General features: G+C 21.6%; 1 protein-coding gene across 2 annotated transcripts; it reads left to right on the forward strand.

Moving 5' to 3' along the window:
- Positions 1 to 5,199: 5,199 nt before the first annotated feature.
- LOC129612282 (orcokinin peptides type A-like) lies at positions 5,200 to 23,876 on the forward strand. 2 transcript variants are annotated; one of them, XM_055525837.1, is made up of 5 exons: positions 5,200 to 5,408; positions 5,549 to 5,637; positions 20,092 to 20,152; positions 23,319 to 23,358; positions 23,536 to 23,876. In XM_055525837.1, exons 2-5 carry the CDS (start codon positions 5,569 to 5,571, stop codon positions 23,726 to 23,728), a joined length of 363 nt encoding a protein of 120 aa, XP_055381812.1. In that variant the 5' UTR covers positions 5,200 to 5,408; positions 5,549 to 5,568; the 3' UTR covers positions 23,729 to 23,876. The 2 variants fall into 2 exon arrangements, with proteins under 2 accessions (XP_055381812.1, XP_055381811.1); XM_055525836.1 differs by lacking the exons at positions 23,319 to 23,358; positions 23,536 to 23,876 and adding exons at positions 21,911 to 21,997; positions 22,091 to 22,329.
- Positions 23,877 to 25,765: the final 1,889 nt, after the last annotated feature.

The raw sequence follows: 25,765 nt of genomic DNA on the forward strand, positions 1-25,765 counted from the left end.
TTTTCACAGGAATGTAGGTATACTCTTATAAGCGCAATATAACGAAACGTAAATAAATCAATTTTAGAAATCTGTTTATCTGTTTGCCCTGTGTCGTCGATTTACTCGTATATACCATTTATCTGTCAGTACACTCGTTCTATTCCACATAAAGTTTCGGCAGAACTGATTTTGATTAAGAGTTATTTCTACGATTTCATTATGGAAATAGAAATGAATTAAGAAATTTTTGGTATTTTGCGGGGGGCCTCAGCAATGCCATCAAAAATTTTTCAAAATTTTCAATAATATCCAAAATTTCTTCATTATACTGTCAGTTTATCTACTTCAGAACTTACTCAAATTATATTCAAAATTAATTAACTTATAATTTAACTTTAAAAGACACATAAAGATCAATTAAATTTTAAAATCAATAAAATTGACATTATTCGAAATTTGATAAGATTTTTAACTTTATCACTTAAAATAAATTTAATTATTACAAAATTTAAAAAAAAATATAATAAAAATTCAAAAAGAATATTTTCTTTAAAATTACAAAAAGATTACAAGAAAATTTCCAAAAAAAATCTTAAAATTTCACATTTATTACATACATATATCAAAATAAATTAGAAAACAAAACAAAAAAGGTATCAATCACGTTTCAAAGGTTCAATTTATATTTGCCATGTTTATATTGAATTATTTTCTTTTATCTTCAATAATTAAGTCAATATATTTATACAAACACGTAAAGTAAACTTAAACAAAAAGGAATTAAGTTGGTATACAATTCCCAGAACAAAATTTTCTCTTCTATATTAGAAGTAAATAAATATTACCGAAATGTTATAGGTAAAAAAGAAAAAGAAATAAGAAAAAATTTAGAATTCAATAATCACTAAATTATCTAAAGTATGCATGTATTAAAATAGAAAAAACTGTTTATGTTTATTAAGCTAATAATGCATATTTGTAACAAATTAACAAAAAATTCTAATATAAGAAATTAAACAAATAAATATAGACCTATTCATTCAAAGTGTTAATATACCTCACTTACATAATATCAAATTTCAAAATGGTATATTTTCTAAATATTTATATAGAAATTAAGTCTCAAAGGTCTATGATACAAAATAACCTATCACACTGTAGGATATACGAAGAACAATATAAATAAAATTATCAAAGTATAGAACATGTAGTTTTCTACTTTTGCTAATATCGTACAATAAAACGAGGGCTTATAGGGAAAACTCTGTATCCAACATAAAAAAAAAAATTTAAAATATTTTACAATTAATGGAAAAACCCATATTAAATTCATGTTATTAGAAATTTTAACTGCAATATATTGGAAAATAAAATATAATTTTTTTCAATTAGCAATCTACAATTTGAATTGAATTTTCAAAATTTTCAAATTATTTCAATATTTTGAAATAATAGAGACATTTCCCCATATGCCCTCGCAAAAAACAATTTTATTTCCAACGAAAAATAAAAGGATTAACATAAACTCAAACTTAAAAGATTAATTTGAATGATACGAGCATATTTAACATAAGTGACTCTTAAATTTTGGAATAAAAATCATATTTTTCTATGATTTCATAAACATCTCATATTTTAATCTAAAATTCTTGTTAAATTATGTTTTTTGTTTTATAAAATATTTTATTATTATGGACATTTTAAATATGTTTAATAGTTCTAAGAATTTTATATGAAATAAGAAAAATCATAATATTATTATACGTAACGTACGTTCAGCACATATACATGTGAATTCAATTATGTCCACCATATTATGTAAAACAATTTCTGTCTTAGAAACACAATTTATTCAACTGATTAGAAGAGAAAGAAAAAATAATTAATTTTGTATATTAAAATCGCTTGACTTACTCAGGAATGTGCTACTTTTGAAAAACTACAGTACGAAATAAAGAGTAGAAATATGACGCCGAATATTTTAAGGAGTCGAGTGGTAAATATAGACTTTTCAGTTTTAAAAGTTTATGATATGTATAAATAAATGTTTCAGAAATATGAAATTTTTTTATAAGAATTAGCTGGCAGGCCAATATTCAAAGATATTTTCTAAATTTAGTTAGTAACAGGCAGTCCCATATAAAATTATAACAATACTGGTTTATATTTGCAATTGTAGCAATAATTTGTTCCAAAAATATTTATTATATGAAGTGTTCATTATATAAAAGGCTCACTGTGTAGAAATATTTTCACACACAAGTATTTATTTAAAAGAGTTATTATCCATACATGCAGAAAAAACTATAAATATAAAAAACAGTTGAGTTTAAGTAAAATATCATTGATTTAAGATTTTAACATTCATATATACATACATATGTATATGTCAAATAAATTTTGAATTTTAAATATAACAAATAACATATATGAATAAAAAATATTTGCATGTCTATCATTTAGAAAATATTATTTTAATTCATCAAATTTTCAATACATCAAATTTCCTAGAAAATTATGACTGAATTCTATACAAAATGAATTCACGCCTAACTATTTTTCTTAGAAGTAATAAATATTATTGAATAAAATGACATTGAACTTTAAATAAAATCTTTATTATATTAAATCCTATACTTCAAATATTTCAACTACTCTTGTATATACATACATATAAAAAATATATAAAATATTGTCGTACATTATTATGTTATTGACCTGATTACAAATAAAATATTTAAAAAAAAAAAATTATGTGAATTCATAAGTTGGTCATTAATATTCCAAAACTGTACATCTTGTATATGACATGACCTTATATGTAATATTGTCTGAGCATAAATGTTTATGTAAATATAATTATGTAAAAATTTTTTAAATTTAGTTTGATTATTGTATTTAATATAGTATAAATTACATTGTCAGTTGTCAGAAAACAATTAAACCACTGTTTTGATATTTCACCACCATCACTTTCTCTGTTTATTAATGACATCTTCACCTGTGCGAAAACCTAACCTCAAACCAGCTTGGATAGGACCTGAACTAACTGGAGTGCCGAAAACACCGCTCTACTGTCTGAGAGCACCCAAAATAATATGATTTTTATAACCTCTTTCCAAGCTCACTCTCAGGCAAATTTATATTGAATGTATATTTCAGCATGAAATACCGGACAATGGATATAAACTCATGCTTATACGCTCATGTTCAGGTGCACTCCATACATGCCTGAGCCCATTCCCGTTGATATCCTACAATATCAAAAACTAGACCATTCAGTCTGCACAAGCGTCGATCAGGAAACACTATTTCGTTCGTATCCACGATCGATTTTATGCGACAGGAGAAAAACGTCCAAAATGCCTATTCTGAGATAGGGGCTCGCTCTCCGCGAAGGCCCTATGATATCAAGAATAGTAAGAAGTCGGTAAGTTGTTAGACGAGCTTCTCACACAATGTAAATGTCAGTTCAACGAATGCCTCCAATACAATCACTAAATTAGACAAGCCAACTTTTGCAATATCCCCAACTTGAACACCTGCTTCAACTTGCGATCGACTGTGTATACCCGCTGCCTATAGGACTAATGCCCCAAGTAAACAAGCTGTAACAAGGACGACAATTAATTAGTACAGTCAAATGTATAGCAAGTTTTCTATGTATAATTGAAAATTTATTAAAATTACTTTTAAAAATTTTCTTTTTTCAATTAGTAACAGTAAAGGTAAGTAAAGATATTGACGTCATATAATCATATTACGCACATTTACATACAACCAGATTTCAATTTATTCTCGCACATCGTCCTACAAAAATTTTAATTTTAACATTATTGTATCTGGTGTCTAGTTTTTTTTTTTTTTGCTGCTTTATCAGCAAAATTTAAGCATTATTTTTACAATAAATTTAATATGCGGTAATAAATGAATATTTTTATTGTAATACATACATAATAGACCGCTAATAAAAAGAAAACTATTTTGCAATTAAATAAACTTTTATATTTGAATTTCAAATATGACAAAAATTTTCCATTAAAATTTATTAAAAGAATTTGGAAAATTTTATGTAGGTACTCGTATATAGACAATATTAATAAATGTCAATAAAATAAAAATGAAAAAAAACTTAACCTAAAAAATTTCCCTTTTCATTTATAGTCTGTCAACATTATTGTCGTTGGAACATTTTCCAATTTTCAATACACATATATACATATAATTTGAAATCAAACTAAATTTTCAAATGTGATGTGTAACACACAAATACAAGTATGATTTAGATTTAAACTTATCATTGTGTATTTTCATATTCTCTTCATGCTCTCTGCCAACATTATACTTTCTTTGTCATTATCATTCGTCATTTAATTTCACCTTCTTATTGTATAAACTCTTCTTATTGTGAGTATTATTGTGAATTGTGATCTTTTTGTTCATTTTAATTTTTCAATAGAAATGTCCTTATTAAACTATACCACAATCTATTTTTTGTAGTAGTACGTATAGTTTTTTTTAGCATCTTAATTTTTCTTCTTCTTCTTGTTTTTTTTTACAATTTCTCATGGTTCTTTAAATCCGACAAGTGTTTTTACAATAAATATAATTATAATTTTTTTTTTGTATTTTTTATTTAATTTGCAAATATTTTATTATCATATTATACTATTAAATACAAGTAGGTGGCTAGGGCTGGTTATGGTTTCAATTCTTGTTTTTTTTTTTTTGTGATGGTTGATTTTTAATGTTTGTATTTTATGATTTTTTTTTATTTCTTATATATTTTAACATTTTAATAGCGTTATATAGAGTGCTAAATTATAATATGCTAAAATTTTTTTTTATATATGTATTCATCGGATATTGTTATACAAGCATATTGTATACCTTACATGTAAAATGAATTGTTTTATGGTGTGTTTTAACATACACATTTTATATTTACAAATGTATACAATATGAAAATCACAATGTTGAAATTTATTTTCATTGTTTTCTTGTTGTTTTTTTTTTTGTTATGATAAAATGATAAATTCCTTATATTTTTTTTAATATTTTTATTTTTATTTTTAATTTCTTATAAAACGCTTGCGCTATAGATCCTTTTTCTAATACAATATAGTTAAAATATATATTTTTTTTTTGATATTGTATATATAAGGATGAATAATTCGAAATTCCGGTCAGTTAAAATTTTGAATTCTAACTGTTGCATTCTTATAAAAACAAATAAAAACAAAAAAAAAATTTTGTAAAAAATATAAGATAAAATTATTGTTATCAATAATATAAGCCAACAGTATTTAAAATACATATACATATATATAAAAAACAACAGAGTATATCAACAAAAATTTGAAAATTCAACATTATCCGCAATATTAGCCAAAACTATATTAGAGACTTAGTGCAAATTAAAATAAGTAATAAAGAATTTTATACAAATTTTTTTTTTTAAAATTAAGCTCTTCTGTAAAAGTAAATTATTACTTTTGAATAAAGAATTTAATTTTAAATTTTTTTAATTATTTATTTTTTTGCATTTTTTTCACAATAAATTTAGAAAAGAAACAAATTAGCATAATGAAATCATTTTGTGTTGTTGCATTTTTGGCTATTTTTATTGGATATAGTTTTGGTATTCCAACAAAAGTGAGTATATTAAATATTTTTTATATTATTATACATAAAAATATATAAGAAATATAATATTTTAAAATTAATTAATAATAATGAATATTTTATAATTATTGAAAATTAAATGGTAATTTATAGGGAAGCTTTGTTTATTAACATAAAATTAACGCCATCTATATATTATTATAATTGCAAAATTCTCTCTTGCATTTAAAATTTGTTTTTAATTTTAATTTAAATAAATTTAATAAATTTAAGATAAATGACGTTATTTAATAAATATTAAGTTTAATTAAAATTTTATTTAAAAATTCAAGAATTAAATAAATTTTTTCTTAATTTGGAACAAATAAAATATGTTCTTTAATTAAAATTTTGATACGGGAATTTTTCGAAGCGAAAATTAATTAAAATGAGGATATTTCTATAATATATTATTTATTTAATTGCATGAATAAAAATTATTTATTTAAATTATATTTAGAATTATAATTAATTATAATTGAACAAGCGGAATAATTTAATTTTCATTGATCATAATAAATTTGTTTAATTCCCTTAATTTTAATAATTAAAAATATTTTATAATAAACTTACAATATTTCTGCATGATTATTAAAATCGACATATCACTGATTACCAAATATTTATATACCAGTATTTATCATATAATTGATAAAATTTTCGATAACATTTATTTATTTCAATTTTATTTTATACAATGCACATAATATTGTAAATTTATAACCCTTAATCAATTATAATGTAAAATTAAAATCATCTTCAAAAAACATATAATCTTTATAAAGCAAATTTAATAAAATTTTAATTAAATTTTCGTAAAAAACTTGTATAAAACTTTACTTTTCTTTGTATAATATTGTTTTTAATAATTAAATTTATAAAAGTTTTAAATATTTTGAATAAAGTTTTAAAAAAGTCCCAAATTTTTAAAAAAATTTAATACACAAATTTAATTGAATTTTATTGGAAAAAAATATAAAAATAATTTTGGAAAATAAAAAAATAGTATAGATTTTAATCAATAATAAAAAATAAAAATTGACAAATTTTTGTTTTTTACAAGTGTTGCAAGAAAGGAAAATTTATGTATAAATAGCATAGTACCGTTTAATATTAATTCTACTGTGGCAAATTTGTTCTGATAACCACTTTGAAATAACACAATATACATGCAAAATTTGCATATGGCACATTGGGAAAAATAATGACACAACTGAAATATAAAATTTCGATTTCCGGAATTTAAAGTACTTATAGCCTAGTGTAAATTACTATCGAAGGCTAAAAAACCTTGGTATATGAAACTATTCTATAAATATATGAACAAATTCTCTGTATTATTTTATTACATAAAATTTTGTATATTAAAATATAATAGTATAATAAAAGCAAGTTTTCAACTCTGCATTTTTGACTCATGCCATTGTTTCCACAAATGTTTGATATTGATATGGTTATACAAAGTAATACAAAATTTGAAATTCAATTGAAGAATCGGTTTGGAATTTTCCAAAAAGAAAAGTTAGCTTCAATTCCTTAAATTTAATTTACAATGGAATTTTATTTAAAGCAGAATTTTATTAGCAAAAATAAAATTAAATTTCTTAGAAATCATTTAATTAATAAAATTTGTGTGAGCACTTATGTTTTGAAATTAATAAATTGTAAAAATCATTAATTTTCCTTAAACTACATATATATATATATAATTAAGACCTTCAAACACGGAATTTAATACTTACTGTATACATTTTAAAAATATTAACATTTATAAAATTGAATAGGATCTGGAATGGCCAGGAATTTTCAAGAAATTTGTAAAAAAAATAAATTTTCTCGTAAATTTTTTTCATAAATTTTTTATACCATTTACAAAAATATATTTAATGTAGGCATTTATTTTACTTTTGTATTTTTTCATCCGTGTGCTAAATTTTCACAGTACATTGATCTTTATTTTAAAAAAAATTTCTGCCCAAAAGCAATAATACACAAAAAAAAAAAACGGAAAATTACTCAAGAATCAATTCTATATAAAAATTTTGGTAAAAAGCTTATATGGTTTCGGTTAATTAAATTTTAAATTTTAAAAGTTTCCAAAAAAAAAACAATACTCCTTTTCTTTTATTTTATAAGTGTATATGGACATTTCTTATTTTGCTTGCAAAATGATTGACGACATATTATGAATATGTCAAATATTTCAAAAAAAAAAAAAAAAACAACAAAATTACTAAATTATATTTAAAGTTTTCTTAAAAACAAAAAAAAAAATTTTTTTTTCTAGAAAATTTTCTAACAATTTCCTTAGTAATTTTATTAAAAAGGACTTGAATTTTATTGAGAATTTTTTTTTTGTAAATATTAATATTTAATTTGAAAAAGGATCAAAGCTGTAATATCATATTGTAACATTCATTTATGGGGCAATAAAATTTTGTAGTAAGAAATAAAGAAAGATTAACATATTTAAGCCGATAATGGAGCATATGTATCTATGTATGTGTGTATGCCCACAAGTCAAAATACAAAATTGCCTAAATTTAAAAGAAAATATCATAAATATCAATAAATCTTATACATATACCAAAAATATTAAATTCTGTACACAATGGAGTGTACGAATGAAGACAAGAATTGAAAGAAAAATTTTTTTTTTGTTTTGGAAAGAAAATTACAATGGCGTACTTAGTATTGAATTTCAAAAATATTTTATTAAATTTTTATGTGTAAATTAAGATTTTATTATAGAATATAGCAAGTAAAATCAATATTATAAATTTTAACATAATACTCGTAATCCCCGAAAAAAATCAAAAAATGAAAGTGCATATTTCAAGGCTTTTATTGAAGGTTGTTACATTCTTGCATTCATAATTAATTTTTAAATATAAAAGCGATTGGCTCACCCTTTTCAATGACAATGAAAATTTTTCCGTAAAATCATATTTTTTATTATTTTGTTATTTTTTAACAAAATATGATTATTATTTTATTTTTAAGGCTTATTAGGCTGGGCCTTATAGAGCACTAATTAATTTTTCAATTTTCAGTAATCGATTAATCAAAAAATTTGCAGAGTTTTAGTTGACGGCAGAAACTAATATTAAAATATTACTATTTCTGCTTTGTTCATTACCGATGGAATTACAGGACTTCAACAAATCCTCTGAATCACAATCTGTTTTGGACTTGCCACCTTATTTCTGACCATTATTTTCTATTAGATTTGGCCTTCTTAAATATGGTTCATCACCAGATGTTATCGGATTTACCCCACTTTCTTTTTACCTGTGCGATCCAATTTGATACCAACCTGAATTCGGCATCCGAAACGTGTTTCCCAGTCACCTCTACTTTTTTTCTATTATAGTGACAATCACAGGCTTTTGCTCTGTAATCACGTAAAATACTAATAAACTCTAATAATAAGAAAAATATTTTTTTAAAAAGTTACAAAGGAAAAAGTCGTTCGTGTAATTGAGCTCTGATTTATTTTTGAAAAGAATGTCGTAAGTGAAATAAATTTTCAATATTAAACTCAATACTATAAATTTCACCCAATTTCATCCTGGATATCGTATCGTCTAATATAAATTGCCTTTTTTATTCAAATACAATTACGAGTATTTTAATAAATAATATTTTTGTACATTACTGAAGCATTTGCATAATATCCTTAAGTTTATATGATTTAGCTCTTAATTTTTTAATAGAAAAATACTTCTCACAAGATTTTATTTTTCATATTATTGTACCCAATATTGAATTCTGACAACTGTTCAAAAAGACTTATTTGTTATGAATTGATTATCGAAATGGTTATAAACCAAAAATTCATCAACTAAATTAAAACGAAATTAATTTTCATAAAAAATCAAATAATATTTTTTTTTTCAACAAAAAACAGAAAATTTTTTACCAAATATTGTGATAAGCTAAATTATCTTTTCTAATGAGATTAAAAATTTTGAAAAAAAAAAACCTTATCCATTTAAGAACTGAAATCATAGATAAAATAATCCAGCAATTAACAAACCCTTTATGCTTTATATAAGAGTATATTTACATATATGATAATTCAATTATTAGCCTTGTAACCAATTTACCACCTTCCATTAGAGTAAATATTATTACCTTGTATATACGTGTTCTCCATGCTCATATATACATATAAATGGTATTGGTATACATACTCGTATAACCATATAATCTTCTTAATATTTTTTTTGAAATTTTTCTCTCTTCATTATAAAGTGGCTATTTTCAATATTGTTTCACGTGCAATTTACAAACTATAAAATTGATGTCCTTTTTCTTTTTTCCTATTATTTTTTTTCTTGTAAAGGATTTTCAAATGATTATTTTTACTTCTTTTTTTTTTTGTATTTTCATTTTGTTTATTTGTGTTTTTTGTTTTTGAAAGTACAATAGTCAAAAGAAATAAAAAGTTTTAAAAAGCTTTTCACAAAATCAATAGAGGAGAAAGTAAAAAAAAAAAATTATTCACTAGAATCAATTAATATTTCATTAAAAAAAAAATCTTGTCAATAGATTTAACAAGAAAACAAAAAAAAAGTACAAAATATAAGAGTGGGTAATCCTTTATTAGATTAATTTTTCTGTTCTATGCATATACATACATACATATAAAAAATTAATTAATATCCTTTTATTAGCAGTCAGTCAAAATTAATGTTATTAAGGAATTTTTTTTTATTATTGAGACAATTTTTTTTTTGAAATTTTAAGTATTTTAAAAATTTCTATATTAATTGGAAATTAAAAATAAATTGATTCTAGATTATCGACCTTGAATTATAGCAGTTTCGAAAGTAAAATTATTAAAAGTAAATTTTTCGAGTGAATGCCAAAGCCAAGTATGTATGCCAATTCATTACTTCTAAACAACACGTAATCCTACCATGAAATTTTATGAATTGAGCATTCTAGATGAAATATTATAGATTTAAGTTATAATTTTAATTCTTCTATTCCATTTTCAAACAGAATATTGTATTTTCAGTTTAGAAATTTTTGAATTTTGAATTTCAAATAAAATAATCAACATTACAAATTAATTCGAAATATAGAAAGCCATTAAAAACTAAACCAAATTCTTCTGCTAAACAAATTGTTGGCGTGTTTGTTGTAATTCACAGGTTGCACTTTTACCCTTTAAAATTTACTGGTAACGTGAGAATACCACCTTTTAAAATTCATTTTAAAAAAATTCAGACCAAATTCTACAATCAAAATTTTGTTTTCCTGATTGTTACATTATACAACGAAAACCGGTTGAATTAAAATTGTTTAATTTATCAAAAATTATTTTTTTTTTTGTAAATTAAACAATTTTCATACTTCGTTTTAAAATGATATTAAATTTTTATAAATAGCAAAATATTAATATATAACAAGTTTATTAAAAAATTGCATATCTTTAGGATTAGGATAATTTTTTCTCATTAAAGTAGCGATTCTATTGTAAATGTTTATTAAATATCGTATAAATTTGTGAACAGTGAAATCCTGTTACGTGTATAACTAAAATTTAAAATAACTTAAAAATGTTATACAAGTTATATGCAAAAATTACCTAACAGTTTATTTTGTTTTTTACCTAACAGTCAAAGTTTCTCTTATAATTTAATTGTTCTTCAAATTGTTCTTTAAATTGTTCTTCAAATCTAACATTATATATTTCTGTGTCTATTTTAAATTTCAATCTTTTTAAAATTTTTTTCAATTTCCTTCCATGCAATTTCTATTGACTCCTTAAGAAATATTAAGAGATGTTTACTTTTTATAACAAATTGAAACAGCGAAAAATAGGACGTAGGTAGGGCATAACATAACATTTCCAAAAAGAGAAAAAAGATCAAATATTTCTTTTTAATAATCGAAAATTTACATACTCTATTAAATAACATGATTATATATAAATATACACATATACATATATATTTCTATTTAAAACTCAAAATAATTTTACTTAAAATGGATAGCCCCACATAAATAATTTCTTTAATAATTGAAAAACTTTTAATATAACAAAAGATGAAAAAAAATTTGAAAAAAAAATAAATAAAATTCATATATGGAATTGAAAATCTTTGATGAAATCAACACATGAGTATACGAGTATATGTATGTGTATTGTAAAATAAAATTTGCCATAATAACGGTAATAATATTTTTTTTTTTCCAATTTAAATGTACATATATGAAATATTATTTTGATTAATGTGTATGTACAGGATGTTTTAAAAATTATACATGAAATTTTATTACTCTCATATTATTTATTTAATAATTCTCAAGCACAAGTCGTTTCAAGGAAAATTACGGCAAAAATGTTGAGCAATGAAGCTATTATATTCAACATGTATTATATTCAGATCAAAAATATTTTGTTTGAAAGCTTATGGCACAGAATATCATTTCTGTGGGTCTCATTCTTAATATACAGTTTTTTTTTTACTTAAACTGCCCTTGATACAATTTTTATGGTAGGTACATTATATTTAAAATTGGTTTTTATCACGCTAATAAAAATTTCTACGAAAATAATATGCGAACATTAAAAAATATTCAAAATTACGAAAAACAAATTTTAATTTTCAACGATTCCATTTCAATATTGCGAACACGTGTAATATCGACCTGATCATTAAAAAAATTAAGAGTCTACATTTTAATGGAAACCGAAAATTACTTAAAATTAAAGCTATACGTTCTTTTCTCATATATTCAGATTGAATGTATTTTCGAATCGATTAATGTATTACAAAATGAATTTATTAATTATTCAAAAACAATTTTTTACATTTTGTAACCACTTAAAGTACAAAATGTAATTGAAAAATTTTAATAAGTACTTTTGTCATTTTAAGAAATCGTAAACAATTTTAAAATAAAATTTTTCATGATTCATGTTACTTAAAACGATTTTACTTTAAATGTAATAATAATACGTAATTATTAAAGTAATAAAATTACTTGATAGTGAAATATAAATTTTATTTGAAATTTAAATTATATAATTTAAAAATAAATTCAAACACATAAGCCTGTAAGCGTCAATGTCATTTGCAAGTTCGTTGTTTACAAACGCATTGTAACATTAGTACATTTGGATTAGCAAACTGAATAAATTTTACATTTTCAAATTTTTGTGCATTTTCAGTTGACTGTTATTCAAATAATGTTTCTGATTACGCAATAATATATTCTGTACAGGCCTAGGTATATAATTAAATTCAATCTGCTTATCTCAACAATAAAATTTTACGTACCCAAATCAGCCGAAAATTTAAACGTGGAATCTAAAATATCGGGAGACTCTGTCTAGTATACGAAACTAACGAATTTGACATTTTAGAATTTTATTTATATAAATATACATATGTATATGTTCTTCTATATTTTTTGCTCTTTCGGTTAGTATAATGTATATTAATAGATTTCTTGGAATAAAAATATAAATTCAATTAAATTTTTGAATGAAAATGAAATGTTGAAACGACAACATATACATATTATTATATTAGTATATAAAGAGCAAATAATATGATTTTAAGGTCCTTTAGTTTTGACTACAAAGATAAATCATCAATATTCAATATATAAATAAAAGCCGGATATCGGATGAAAAACGATATATGTACAATAACAAGATGTTTGATTTTGAATACAATAAAATATGAAAATATAAAATCTTATACATATACATATACATATATATTATAAAAAATAATCCTTTTTGGATATTAACAGTATAATAGTATATAGTGACTATATAACAATATAAAAAGATTATTGAAAAAAGAACAATAATACACTTTATACGAGTGCGATATTGTTATATAAATGAGGCTTTGATCTTTTTTGTTCTACTCTACATTTCAGTAGTTTTTTTCTTCCTCCTAATTTTATGTGTACCAATAATTTTATTTTTATTGTAAATCCTTTCATTTTGATTATGACACGTTTATTTTTATTTCACCTATAATTTAATTTGCTTATTGGTGTTTTATTGTTTGTTATTTAAGAATAATAAAAATAATATTCAAAGATATTGGTAACACCATTATATGAATAAATAAATGAATTTTACAAGTTCTTTAACTTTAAGGAAAACTATGAGTTATAAAACTAATATGAGCTATTTAATTCGATATCGTTATAGTGGGACTTATTCTAAGTACCAAATTCTTCGATAAAACGGATATTTATCGTAAAAATTTCAAAAAACCTTATCGTAGACATGAATCATTTGTATGAACTGGTTTATGTTTGCAATAATAATATCGGAGGATTTTTATGTTAAATATCAATATCATTTAGTGATTCGATACTCAATACAAAGTCTAGTGTTTGTTTTTGGCACAATCGCAGAATTATAAACTTATATAACATTAAAAAACATGTACTAATACTTCACTTGTAGAACAGTTTTAGTATAGAAAATCATATAATCGTCATTTAACCGTTTCAATTTCAACTTATATAATGAACAAAGCCTATACGCCAAACAAAATATTCTGAAATTGTGAACCATATATGAAAATTATTGTCCCTTGTAAAACTGTTATAAAATATTTAACAATTTTAATCGAACTTCAAAAACAAACGGGAATAACTATAATATATCCAAAAAATATAAAACTTTGATAAAAATAGTAAAAATTTTTGAATAATAAAATAGCAATGTCACTGTCAATGACTAAGGAGTTTTGCTTAAAATCAAATTATTTTTTTTTTGTTTTTCAAAATATTTTAATTGATTATTTTGTTATTTTAATTATTTTATTCTATTCTACATACATACATATGTATATACATATTGAATACTGACCTATGTCACATTTAATTAAAATTAATTTTTGAAGTCATTCACAATGGTCGTAAATTCCTCATATAAAAAAGAAAAACCATAACCATTGTTTGATTTTTAAAGAAAAAAAAAAAAATTTAATAATTTAAAAAATTTGATGTTTATAAAAAATAAGAAAACAGAAGAAACATTTTTAATTAAATTTATTTTTAAATGAAGAAAACAAAAAAAAACAAAAAAAAAACAAATAATAAAATTTCACCCTTTATCAAAACTTTTGACATGACAAAGTTTTTTTTTTTCTTTACACTCATTTATATTGTTTTTGACTTCAAATATAACACTTATTAAACATGTATAAATGAATGTTTATATGTGTGTATTGTAAAAAACAAGAAAAATTAGTTTACATAAGTTGTTTATTTAAAACAAAATTAAAAACAAATTTTTGAATGTCTTTTTTATTTTGACATAATATAGCATCAAAAAAAATATCTCTCAAAAATCGTCTAAGAGTCTACTCACTCACTCATATTATATTTGAATTGTCAACATTTTTGATTTACTCACCTCACGCACATGCGAAAAGTTTAACATAATTTCTTATTAAATGACATATGCTTATGACGTACATACATAATAATATTCATTTTAATCAAGATTTTATTTATTCTGGAATATTTATTAGGAACAAATATAAAAAAGAAATCAAAATAAAGAAACAAAAATCCTGAAAAACTTTCTTATTTCTTATAGCAATTGTGTCATCATAAAAAAAAAATTTTAACTTTAATGAAAAGTTTTTATATTTTTTTGAAAATTCTAAAAATATGTTTCTTAAAATTACATAAATCTTAAATATGAGTAATGTATTCAATTTTAGTTACTTTATTAGAAAAATTAACCCTTTTAATACAAGGATGAAAAACTGAGTTATTTAGAAGTGTAATTTTAATAATTTCTAATTCCAACTCAGAAATCAAAATTTTGCGAAAAATTACCATTATAACAAATTTTCAATATGAAATATATATCAACCATATTTCGGTATATTGTCGATTATTGAAGAGAGATATGGGCAAAAGAATTCCTCCCCTCTAGCCATCGCAGTCAGAATAATCGCTTATTGTATAGTCTTCCCATATATACCACTAATACTAATCTAGTCAAATTTATATTCGGTTATATAAAAAATTATATAAAAGTTAAAAATTATGCAAATGTATGTGTGGTCTTTCTAATTGTTAATTTGAATGGTATAAATATCCATTCACAATAAATGTGAAAAATTCTCTAAAAATGAATGAAACTTTACTATTATCCTTCATATTCCTTTTATAATTTAACAATAATAATTCTGAACTTAATCTTATTAACCTTTGTTATATTTAATTATATAGAAATTTGTTTAATTTTTAACACCTAAATTTATGGTTTCCGCCATTTAACAATATTATATTTTACGTATATTATAAGTATAACAGCGTTATAGTTTACATTTATCCTGAAATAAATGATTTTTTTATTTTATTATAAGTAAGTTGTAATCAGCTTACTTATATATACAATACATTTATCATGTAGACTCATATATAGACATTCTCGATTATCATGCTACGATTAAATCACCTACAGAATTTTTTACACATTATCATTGTTTTTTGCGATTTGAACACCTTTAAGAAAAAAAATTTTAATTCACACTTCTGTTTATATGTTTATAAAACAAAGGAACTTAAATTGTTCTTAACAAATATATACACATAAGCCCATATAAGCATACGTATATGTATATACATATTAACTTTTCAAACAGATTACATTTTAATAAGATAAGTACATATATATATATAAGGTATATATAAGGTTTTAAGTATAAAAATAAAATCGTGACATGATTACAAAAATTTTAATGTTTTACACTAAATTTTACAATAGTTTGATATATATCATGTACATGTAATATATAGTTATCATGTAATATATAGTTATATTTAAATAGATATTATGAAAAAAAAAGGTTATTTTTTAGTATAACAGTTTATAAAACTATATATTAATGTACAATTGTATTATATATATATATAAAGATAAATTAGGCGAAAATTTTCTGTAATAGAAAATAAGATGTTGAATATAAGAAAGAATAATGATTAATATATTAAAGAAGAAAATTCTGGGTATATAAAGGAACAAATTTATATCTCACTTGAGAATTATATTATATAATATTTAAGCTTCTATATAAATTTTTAATAAAGTTGTATACCATAGAGTGCGAAAATTGAATAATCAAAATGTTTGTACTTTTGATATTTAGTTTACCTAATCACCTGGTCGTAGATTATTGCAACAATATTTTTAAATCCATGCACTATACTAGATTTTTAAAATGCATGAATTTTTCAAAATTCTTTGAAGAGGTCAAGAAATGCATTCTTGTGCGTATAATCATTATATAATTATTTTATTAAGAAAATACATTATATAGATGGCATATTAGTTGATGACATCGTGGTGAAAAAATTTTTAATATAATTTGACCACTTTTTTCTAATATAGAGTAGAAGATTCTCTTCAATTCCATTAAATTTCAAAAATATAATTTGCAATTACTTATGTTTTTCTTTTTACCATCTCTGTATAACAATATTATTACATATATTATACAAGAAAAAATTTCTATTATTTAGAATTTCTTAAACTTTTAATTTCATTTCTTTTTCATTTCTTTAAAATAATTTTAATGCTTTGAATGTCATAAAGGCATCTGCAATTTGTTCATTCTATAATGTCATTTTAAAATTAAATACAAGAGACTTAACAAACACAAGTATATGGTATATATAGATATATAAGTATATAAATTTGGTTGACCAACAAAATGCAATTAAAAATTGCATTAAAGTATTCTTCTCCATTAATTCAATTTAAAATGATATTTCAAATCAACAATGTTGTTTGTCCTTTTTTTTTATAATAAAATCGTAGAAGAATTTTTTCTTGTATCCATTTTAAATAAATGGAATATGATGCAATTAAGTAATAAAAATAAAAAAAATAACAACGAATTATACATAGTGATGATGAAATTATATTTAAAAAATGCATCCTTTTGAATATCCTTAAAAAAAATTCAGGAAGAAGAGGAGCATGGCATTTAAATATTAAAAGTAATGGCAATGCGTCAGCCTATAGAAATCGGTGTGGTGAACTTGTTTTTGGATCCAGTTTGAAGAAAAAAAAAATTTTAATTTTTAAGTTATAACTTGTTCCTTTTGGCCTTAACTCGGCCACGTCATCTATCTGTTCTGTAATTTGTGGGAATAACAGAATTACAGAAATTTATTTAAAAAATAATTACAAAATTTTAATTAAAAAAAAAACACAAATAGTTTTATTAAATAGTTTACAAAATTTCGGCTGATTTTGGCCTTTTCAAAATTTCTAGCGATTAGAGAATGAAAAATTAATTTTAGCATTTATAAGAGTATTATTTGCTCTCTTTAAACTCGTGATTGTTACTCGTTATTACAATTTTATTATTCAAAATTCACTATTGTAGTAATTTGCTTTAAAAGTATTTACTCAGTCTTACTGATTACAAAAACCGATCTATTTCCTTCAATTTAAGAGAAAAATTAATTTTTTTTTTTTAATTAAAAAATGTTTTTTTTTTGGAAAATATTTAATTTTCTTGCGTCCAAATATTAAGTTAATTCTTCTTCACTCTTTTAAAAGTGTTATATTAGTTCCTCTTCACCCCTCTTCACTAAAACTGTTTTATTTTTTTTTTTTTAAATAAATTAAAGGACCAATGTATAGTTTTGTAAGATAATCACGTACAAAAAATATTAATTTCATTTTATTTTAGTCAAGTTTTTTAACCTTCATTTACTTGTGTAAAATTTATTTCAAAACTTAAATAATACTGTCAAATGATTTCGTTTAAATGCTTGAAGAAACTAATAAATTATTTTTAAGTAAAAACAAAGAATATTTAATTAAAATATTGCAATGAATTTGGTGAAATGAGAAAGGTCATGTATTATAGTAAAATTTTTCAGTTTTAATGTAGAGAATAAAATTTTTAAAATTGCAATGTAATGCAGTGTATAATGTGAAACAGAATTGAATTCTGTTTCTTCAGAATTCTCAGATATTTAAAATAGAAATAAATATTGCCAATTTATAAGTTAAAATATTTATTAAATATCTTAAATTTCAAATTAGAATTAATAAAATATTGAATTATTCTTTTTTTTCTTGCTAATTAATTTGCGAAAATTACAAACTTACAAGCGTGTGAGATTTTAAAATTTTAGTAATTTTATTTTTGTTATAGCCAACATATTTTCCATAAATGATGTTCATTAAGCTTAAATAATTAAGTATGCACTAATTTTTATTGCTTAAAATAAACAATAGATGGCAATAAAAAATTGAAAACGAAAGTGCGTTAGTGTTATTATTTGTATTTCCCCAAATTATAAGTCAACATTAATTAACAAAAACGCAATTTGTTCATTAAGAGAACCAACGTAAAAAATAAATTAAAACAGAAAAAGAAAAAAAGGTACAGGTAAATTTTCGCGATGGAAATCAAATGTTATTTCAGAGCAAATATCCTTACGTACTCTTACATATGTACATATAAATTAATGATGTATATGTGGATCTATATATATTATAACATATGGGAACTAAAAATAATTGTGGTTACCCTTTATTTCTTATTTATTTTCTGATTTAAAAATTCTGTTAATTTCGAAATATTTTACATTCTTTTAATTTGCATATGGCATTCAAAACAAAATATTAAGGCTTACATTTTTCCTTTAAGTTATTAATTAAAAAAGGTTGAGAGTGTTGGTGGATTATCAATTTAAACCAAACCATTTAGGCCACATTTAATTTTACTTTCTGAATTTAATATCATAATTGCTGGAATATTAAAATGCGCACTTATCATGGAATATATTCCAAAAAAATCTTATTATTTAGAAAATTTCAATAATTTCTTCTATACTTTATATTTTTTTTAAAAATTTTTCCATTAAATCTTTGGTTACCAACAAAATTTTTTAAATGAATGTAGGAAAAGCTTATGTTTAATGTTAGCTTCTAATATTATATTTGTCTTTCAGCAATATTTAACATTAATTACCTTTATAAATTATTTCCCTTTTGGAAGGCAAATTATTTTGGTTATTTAATTTCGAAATTATAGTCAATTTTTTCCATTTTGCCACGTATTTCGTATTCAAAATCATTAAATTACATAGAATCATATAAAAAATATTAATGCGCTCTATTTGCTATAGGTGTGGCTATAAAATATAAAATTAATGTTACCTATACATACGAAACTTTTCACACTATACTTTATTATTATTTCACCAATTTCGAAAAATGTATAACAGAATTATATTCTCAATTGAATTTAATATTTCGAAAATTAATTGCATACTTTTAGGATAATAAAAACAAAATCATCTCATACAATAATAATGTATTTAACTTGAAAAATATTCAAAAGATTTTTTTTAAATTTTATAATATTAATAAAAATATTTTTATATTTTCTTTCTCTTTTTACAAATTAGGTTCATGGATATGACGAATACATGTTGCAAAATAACTTAAAACAGCTTAATCAGAATGAGGGTAAGAGCTTCTTTTGACATTAAAAAAAAAAATACATTTTTTATTTAATTATTTTATTTTCAATATTCAATAATTTATAGAAGCTTTTAAGGTAGTAAATTTGGTTTTTCTTATACAATATTCACTTATATAAAACGGAAGTGAATTTTTTTTTTTGTTTTTTAAATTTAATAATTTTTTTAAGTTTTTTGCGTAAATTGTTTTTATAATTCAATATGTTAAGTAAAGTATATTTTGTGATAGTATTCATAGTAGTATAATAATAATAGTTTAATAAATTTTAAAATATAATTGTGTATAATTTGTAATATTCACAAATTGTTAATATAACGGTAATATTTGATCGTATATTTATTAGATTAATTAAAATTTCAATTGAAGCATTTATCAAATTAAAGGCTCAAATAAACAACACTTAATTTAATTCAAGTAAAGAACATAAAATTTGAAAATAAATTGAAATGTGAATAACCATATTCGAAAAAATATAACAGAAAGCAAACAATTGCAAATCTTGCATATTTTAAGCGCAAATTATCAAAAACTTTCAATGGCATTCTCAGAAAACCTCATTCAGAATTTATAATCAAATTTTCAATAGATTCTTCTCATCTAATATTCTTTTTCAGAATGCAATTAAAAAAATTTTAATAATGAAATATACTCAAAATTAATTTTAATCTTGTTGAAAAATTAATAGTGTTATAATAAGCTTCTGATTGAAAATGTAATATTCAACGTATTGCCTTCTAAACCCCCATAAAATGGTAAACATAAAAATGTAGTGGTGAGAACTAGGTATATATATTGTTTTTTACAAAACCAGTGGTGAGAAATTCAAATTTTTTAATAAAAATGCCGTCTACTTTATTTAATTACTCTACTTCAATTTTATATTTCAATTTTATATATATATATATTTCTTATATATATATATATAATAGAAATTCCAAACATAAGTATAATATAATTAGTAATAAAAATTAAAAATAAATTTGTTTTGTTAAAAAGTTGAACAGTTTTGTTAGTTTTTATAAATTTATTATTTATTTTAGAAAATAGAATAAAAAAAATTTTTTAAATGATTAATAAAAAAATAATTTTATTTTTTAATGTATTATAATTTAAAGCTTCTTTGTTTTGTTCAAGCCATTCATTTTAAATTCATATACATATATACGTAAGACGTTTTTTTCACATTATTCACCATATTAAATTTAATTCACCTTATTATACCAAATTAATATATTTTATTTTTTAACAATTTTATAATATTATATAATACAGTAAAAATCATCATAAATTAATTATAACATCACATAATATGTATAACACATATATATAGAGAGTAGATATTTGAATTTGAAATTATTTCAATGTTAAAAATATATATAAATATGTTTAGAAAAATGTTTTTATTTTATTTTATAGTTGAGTGTGCTTTAAAGTAACAAAATTCAAAAAAAAAAAAAAAAAAACAAAAAAATAAAAAACAATATTAAATAAAAGTTGTGCAATTTTTAAAATTTGTGGTAGCGGTAATTAAGCAAAACATAATATGTATAACAGTTATGCTCTCAAATAAATTTACTATATATAAATTATAGTAATTATGGATTTAAAAGTATTATACTGTAATTTTGCTGTTAAAAAATGGTAATGGTTATTTTTTATTAAAAAAAAATTTTTCTATGTTATTAATTAAAAAAAAAAAAAAAATTATTTAAAAATTTAATGCATTTTATAAATTCATTTTAGAAAATTATAGCCCATATCAAGTATATAGAACATTGGAATCAATAGGTGGTGGACATCTTTTAAGAGATCTCAATGCTATTTATTCTGGTAAGTGACCACTTTTTTTTTAATTAATTAATAATATAATACACGTTATTAATTTTATATATATTTTTTTCCAAATTAAAAAATTTAATGCAGCTGATAAAAGTACTTTGAAAAGTGAAAAAAATGCCAGATTAAGTGCATTACTAATGAAATTATTACACCATATAGAAACAACACAAGGTGAAAAAAATGATATTGATTCGTATGTATCAGGATCTGGATTTCCATCAAAAAGGACTATCGATTCCATTGGTGGAGCTAATTTATTAAAAAAATAAACCACCTTCAGATATATATACAAATATATTATGTATACATATATGCGTATATATATATATACTTGGATATATTTATTTTTTTTTGCACATACGATTAATGTATTATATATATATACATAAATATGTCAGTCACTATATATCGTCGACAATAATTTAATAAAATAAAAATAATTAACAAAAAATTGTATAAAAATTGCACCATTTAAAATAATTAACATGTACTAAATTAATATATATATAAAAAAAAAAATTTCAATATCACTTAATTATATATAAAAAAATATGTAAAAGAAAAAAAAAAAAAAAACAAGAAAGAAGAAATTTGGTTGTGAAATTTTTCTTGTGTTTTATTCAAAATTTATAATATTATTTTATTTATTTATTTAAACCCTTATATTATATATATGTAATTCATTTAAGGATTGAAGTATTTTTCTTATTCGCAGAAATACTGTCGTGGAGTTTATGTTCTCACTCTCAATTATATATAGCGTCCATATTACTCTTTATATATCATTAAAATTTCTTAAATTTAAATATTATACAAAAGGTTTTAAAATATAATAACAGTTTATAATGTTATACAGAAGACAATTTTTTGTAATTACATAATAGAACTACATTTTTTTAGTTGCACTCTTTAAAATTAAAAAATTTAATATTCAATAGCGCTACTCAAAAAAGTCGTACGTTTTATAATTACAAAATTAATATATATGGTGCCACAACTGGCCTGGATGGCCTATGTGTACCCTTAGGTGGGCCGCGTTAACCTATAATTGTATATAACAAGAATTGTCTTCTGTGTATAATACTATTATAAACTATTATACATAATAATAAAATTTAGATTATAAAACTTTAAGCATAATTTTCATTTTTTTATTTTTTATTTTCATATTATTTTCAATCAGATTCAATTTAAATGATTGATCATTTTAAAAATATAAAGTAAAATATATTTGTTTTTTTAATATTCACATATTTTACTTAACATGCTCTCATAAATTATATACATACAATATATATACATATATACATAGCTGACAGATTAATGGCATACCAACGTTTATTGGAAGAAGGGTAATTATATTTTATTGTACAAATTTATAATTAAATTTATAATTGCACATAAAATCATTATATAAATAACAATTAAAAAATTTTTATATAAAAACATTGTATTTTCTAATTAAGAAAAATTTAAAATTCTTTAATTTTTTCTTCTCATTTCTCCATGCAAAAAAAAACATTTCTCAGGCGACAAATTGGCAACAAAATCAAAATTATGACAAATCATTTACAGAGGAACATGATCAATAAAAGAAATTTTGATGAAATTGATCGAGCTGGTTTTACAAATGTCAAAAGAAATTTCGATGAAATTGATAGAGCTGGTTTTAATTTTGTTAAAAAGGATTTCGATGAAATTGATGCTGCAGGATTTAGATAAAAAACTTGAATATCCAGTAATAAAATGAAATAAATAATATTTTATTAAAATATATATACAAATTATATTATAATATAAAAGTAGGAAAGAGTTTTATTCATTCATTATTAAATCTAGTTATAGATCTGAAAATATGTAAAAAACAAAAAATAAATACAAATAAATAAAATATTATTAAATACAGTATTATTATATGAATAAAATTTAAAATATAACTTCTTAATTAAGTTTTTCTTTAATTTTTCATTATCAAATTAATAATTATGATGATTAATATTGAAATGAAATGGCATTTATTGGGCAGAAGGGGTATATGCTCTTAATATGTTCCTAGATAGTACAAATACTATGATAAGTTTATGATGAATGAAAAAATATATATATATATACGTACGAGTGCGAGAAAGATTTATAAGATGATTATCATTACTATTGAAACCCACAACACCGTTATATTAAAATGAAGAGTAAACATCACAGATTTAAAATCAAACAACTTACCTTAAAATTTGAAGAAAGCCATTTTCAACCCAATTTTTTAACAACAATATACGCCCTTCAGCAAACCGAAACCAAAATTATTTTTCTCTTTGCTTCAAATATATGAAAAGAAATGTTCAAATTTTTTTAAGTTATAACACACTTTTATAAATAACAGAGAATTAAACGGAAAAATTTTGACTAGTGTCAAATATGATGTTTCACGCTAATGTCAAAATAGTGCATTTAGAATAAGTAAAGGAATATAGTACTTAAATTTTCATTAAATTGTCAGACATCTTTATCATATGTAATAACGTTTATAAAAATATTGAAAATTTTAAAAGTTGTCAAACGTTTTAAATAAAATGTTAAATTTTAATTGCAATGAATAACAAAAAAAAAATTTCGCCTGAATAAATGTATATATATAGGCAAAAATACTACAACATAAAAAATCATTTAATAAAATGCAGTTTTTTATGTTGGAATCTCTCTATTGAGAGATCTTTGTATCCCCTTTCATGAGATAAAAATTAAAAAATAACTCAATTAAACTTTAATTTTTTACAACCAGCTGATTTTTTAGTCCGTGTGTTTATAAAAAAGTATAACATTCTCAACCATATTATGAAAAAATTACAAAAACCAATCCCATTTTTAATTTTACCAAAACATTAAAAGTTTGCTACAATTTCAAGTAAATAAAATAAAGGAACGCAAGTAAGATAAAATGATTTATTCAAAAAAATAAACTTGGTTAATTTTAAAATTATACTTGATTTAAAAAATAGCTGATTCATATTAAATAACATCAAAGTATAATACGTTAAAAATAATACTACTTGTCAAAAAATTAAATAATGATAATTCACGTAATAGTGCATTAGTGCAGATAAATACAGCATCCTCATATTTATATACAATCACTTAACTAAGTTTATTATTTTTTAATCAGATAACTCAGTTAAAATTTGATTTTGTTTCATAAAACAGCCTAATGATAATTTACCGTCTAATTTTGTTCCAATATGTCAAACTCTAACTACATACCAGTATGACACTTTGAAAAGTTACTAAATTATACTTTTTCCCCCAAGCCAAAAACAAAAATTGTCTTAACGTTTTCTACGGATAAGTTTTGTTAAAGTATTTTATATAAAGTATATTGCAGTTACATTACATACTTTATAAAGTATTACATGTTTTATAAATGTTCCAATAAACGCTGATTTTTTTATAAATGAAATTACTTATATTAAAATACGTTTAAAAAAAATTGTTTTTCACACGTTAAACATACGTCAAAATATATGTAAACACACAGATGCACGAATGCATCTTTTTATTGTAAGCTTTCTTAAAAGTCACTGTAAAAAATAAAAATAGATTAATATTTATTGTCATATTAATTTTGAATTAAATTAAAAAATTTTCGCGCACTTCAAAATATGATATTGAAAGCGGCATTTGCGATAGTAATAACTACAGATATAGTGTGCGCTCAGAACATATCGATATTTATAAACAAGAAATGACAGTTATGTAGGCGTCATT

Source organism: Condylostylus longicornis, unplaced genomic scaffold, assembly GCF_029603195.1.
Source record: "Condylostylus longicornis isolate FDR11 unplaced genomic scaffold, ASM2960319v2 ptg000064l, whole genome shotgun sequence".
In the NCBI taxonomy this organism is placed as follows: Eukaryota; Metazoa; Arthropoda; class Insecta; order Diptera; family Dolichopodidae; genus Condylostylus; species Condylostylus longicornis.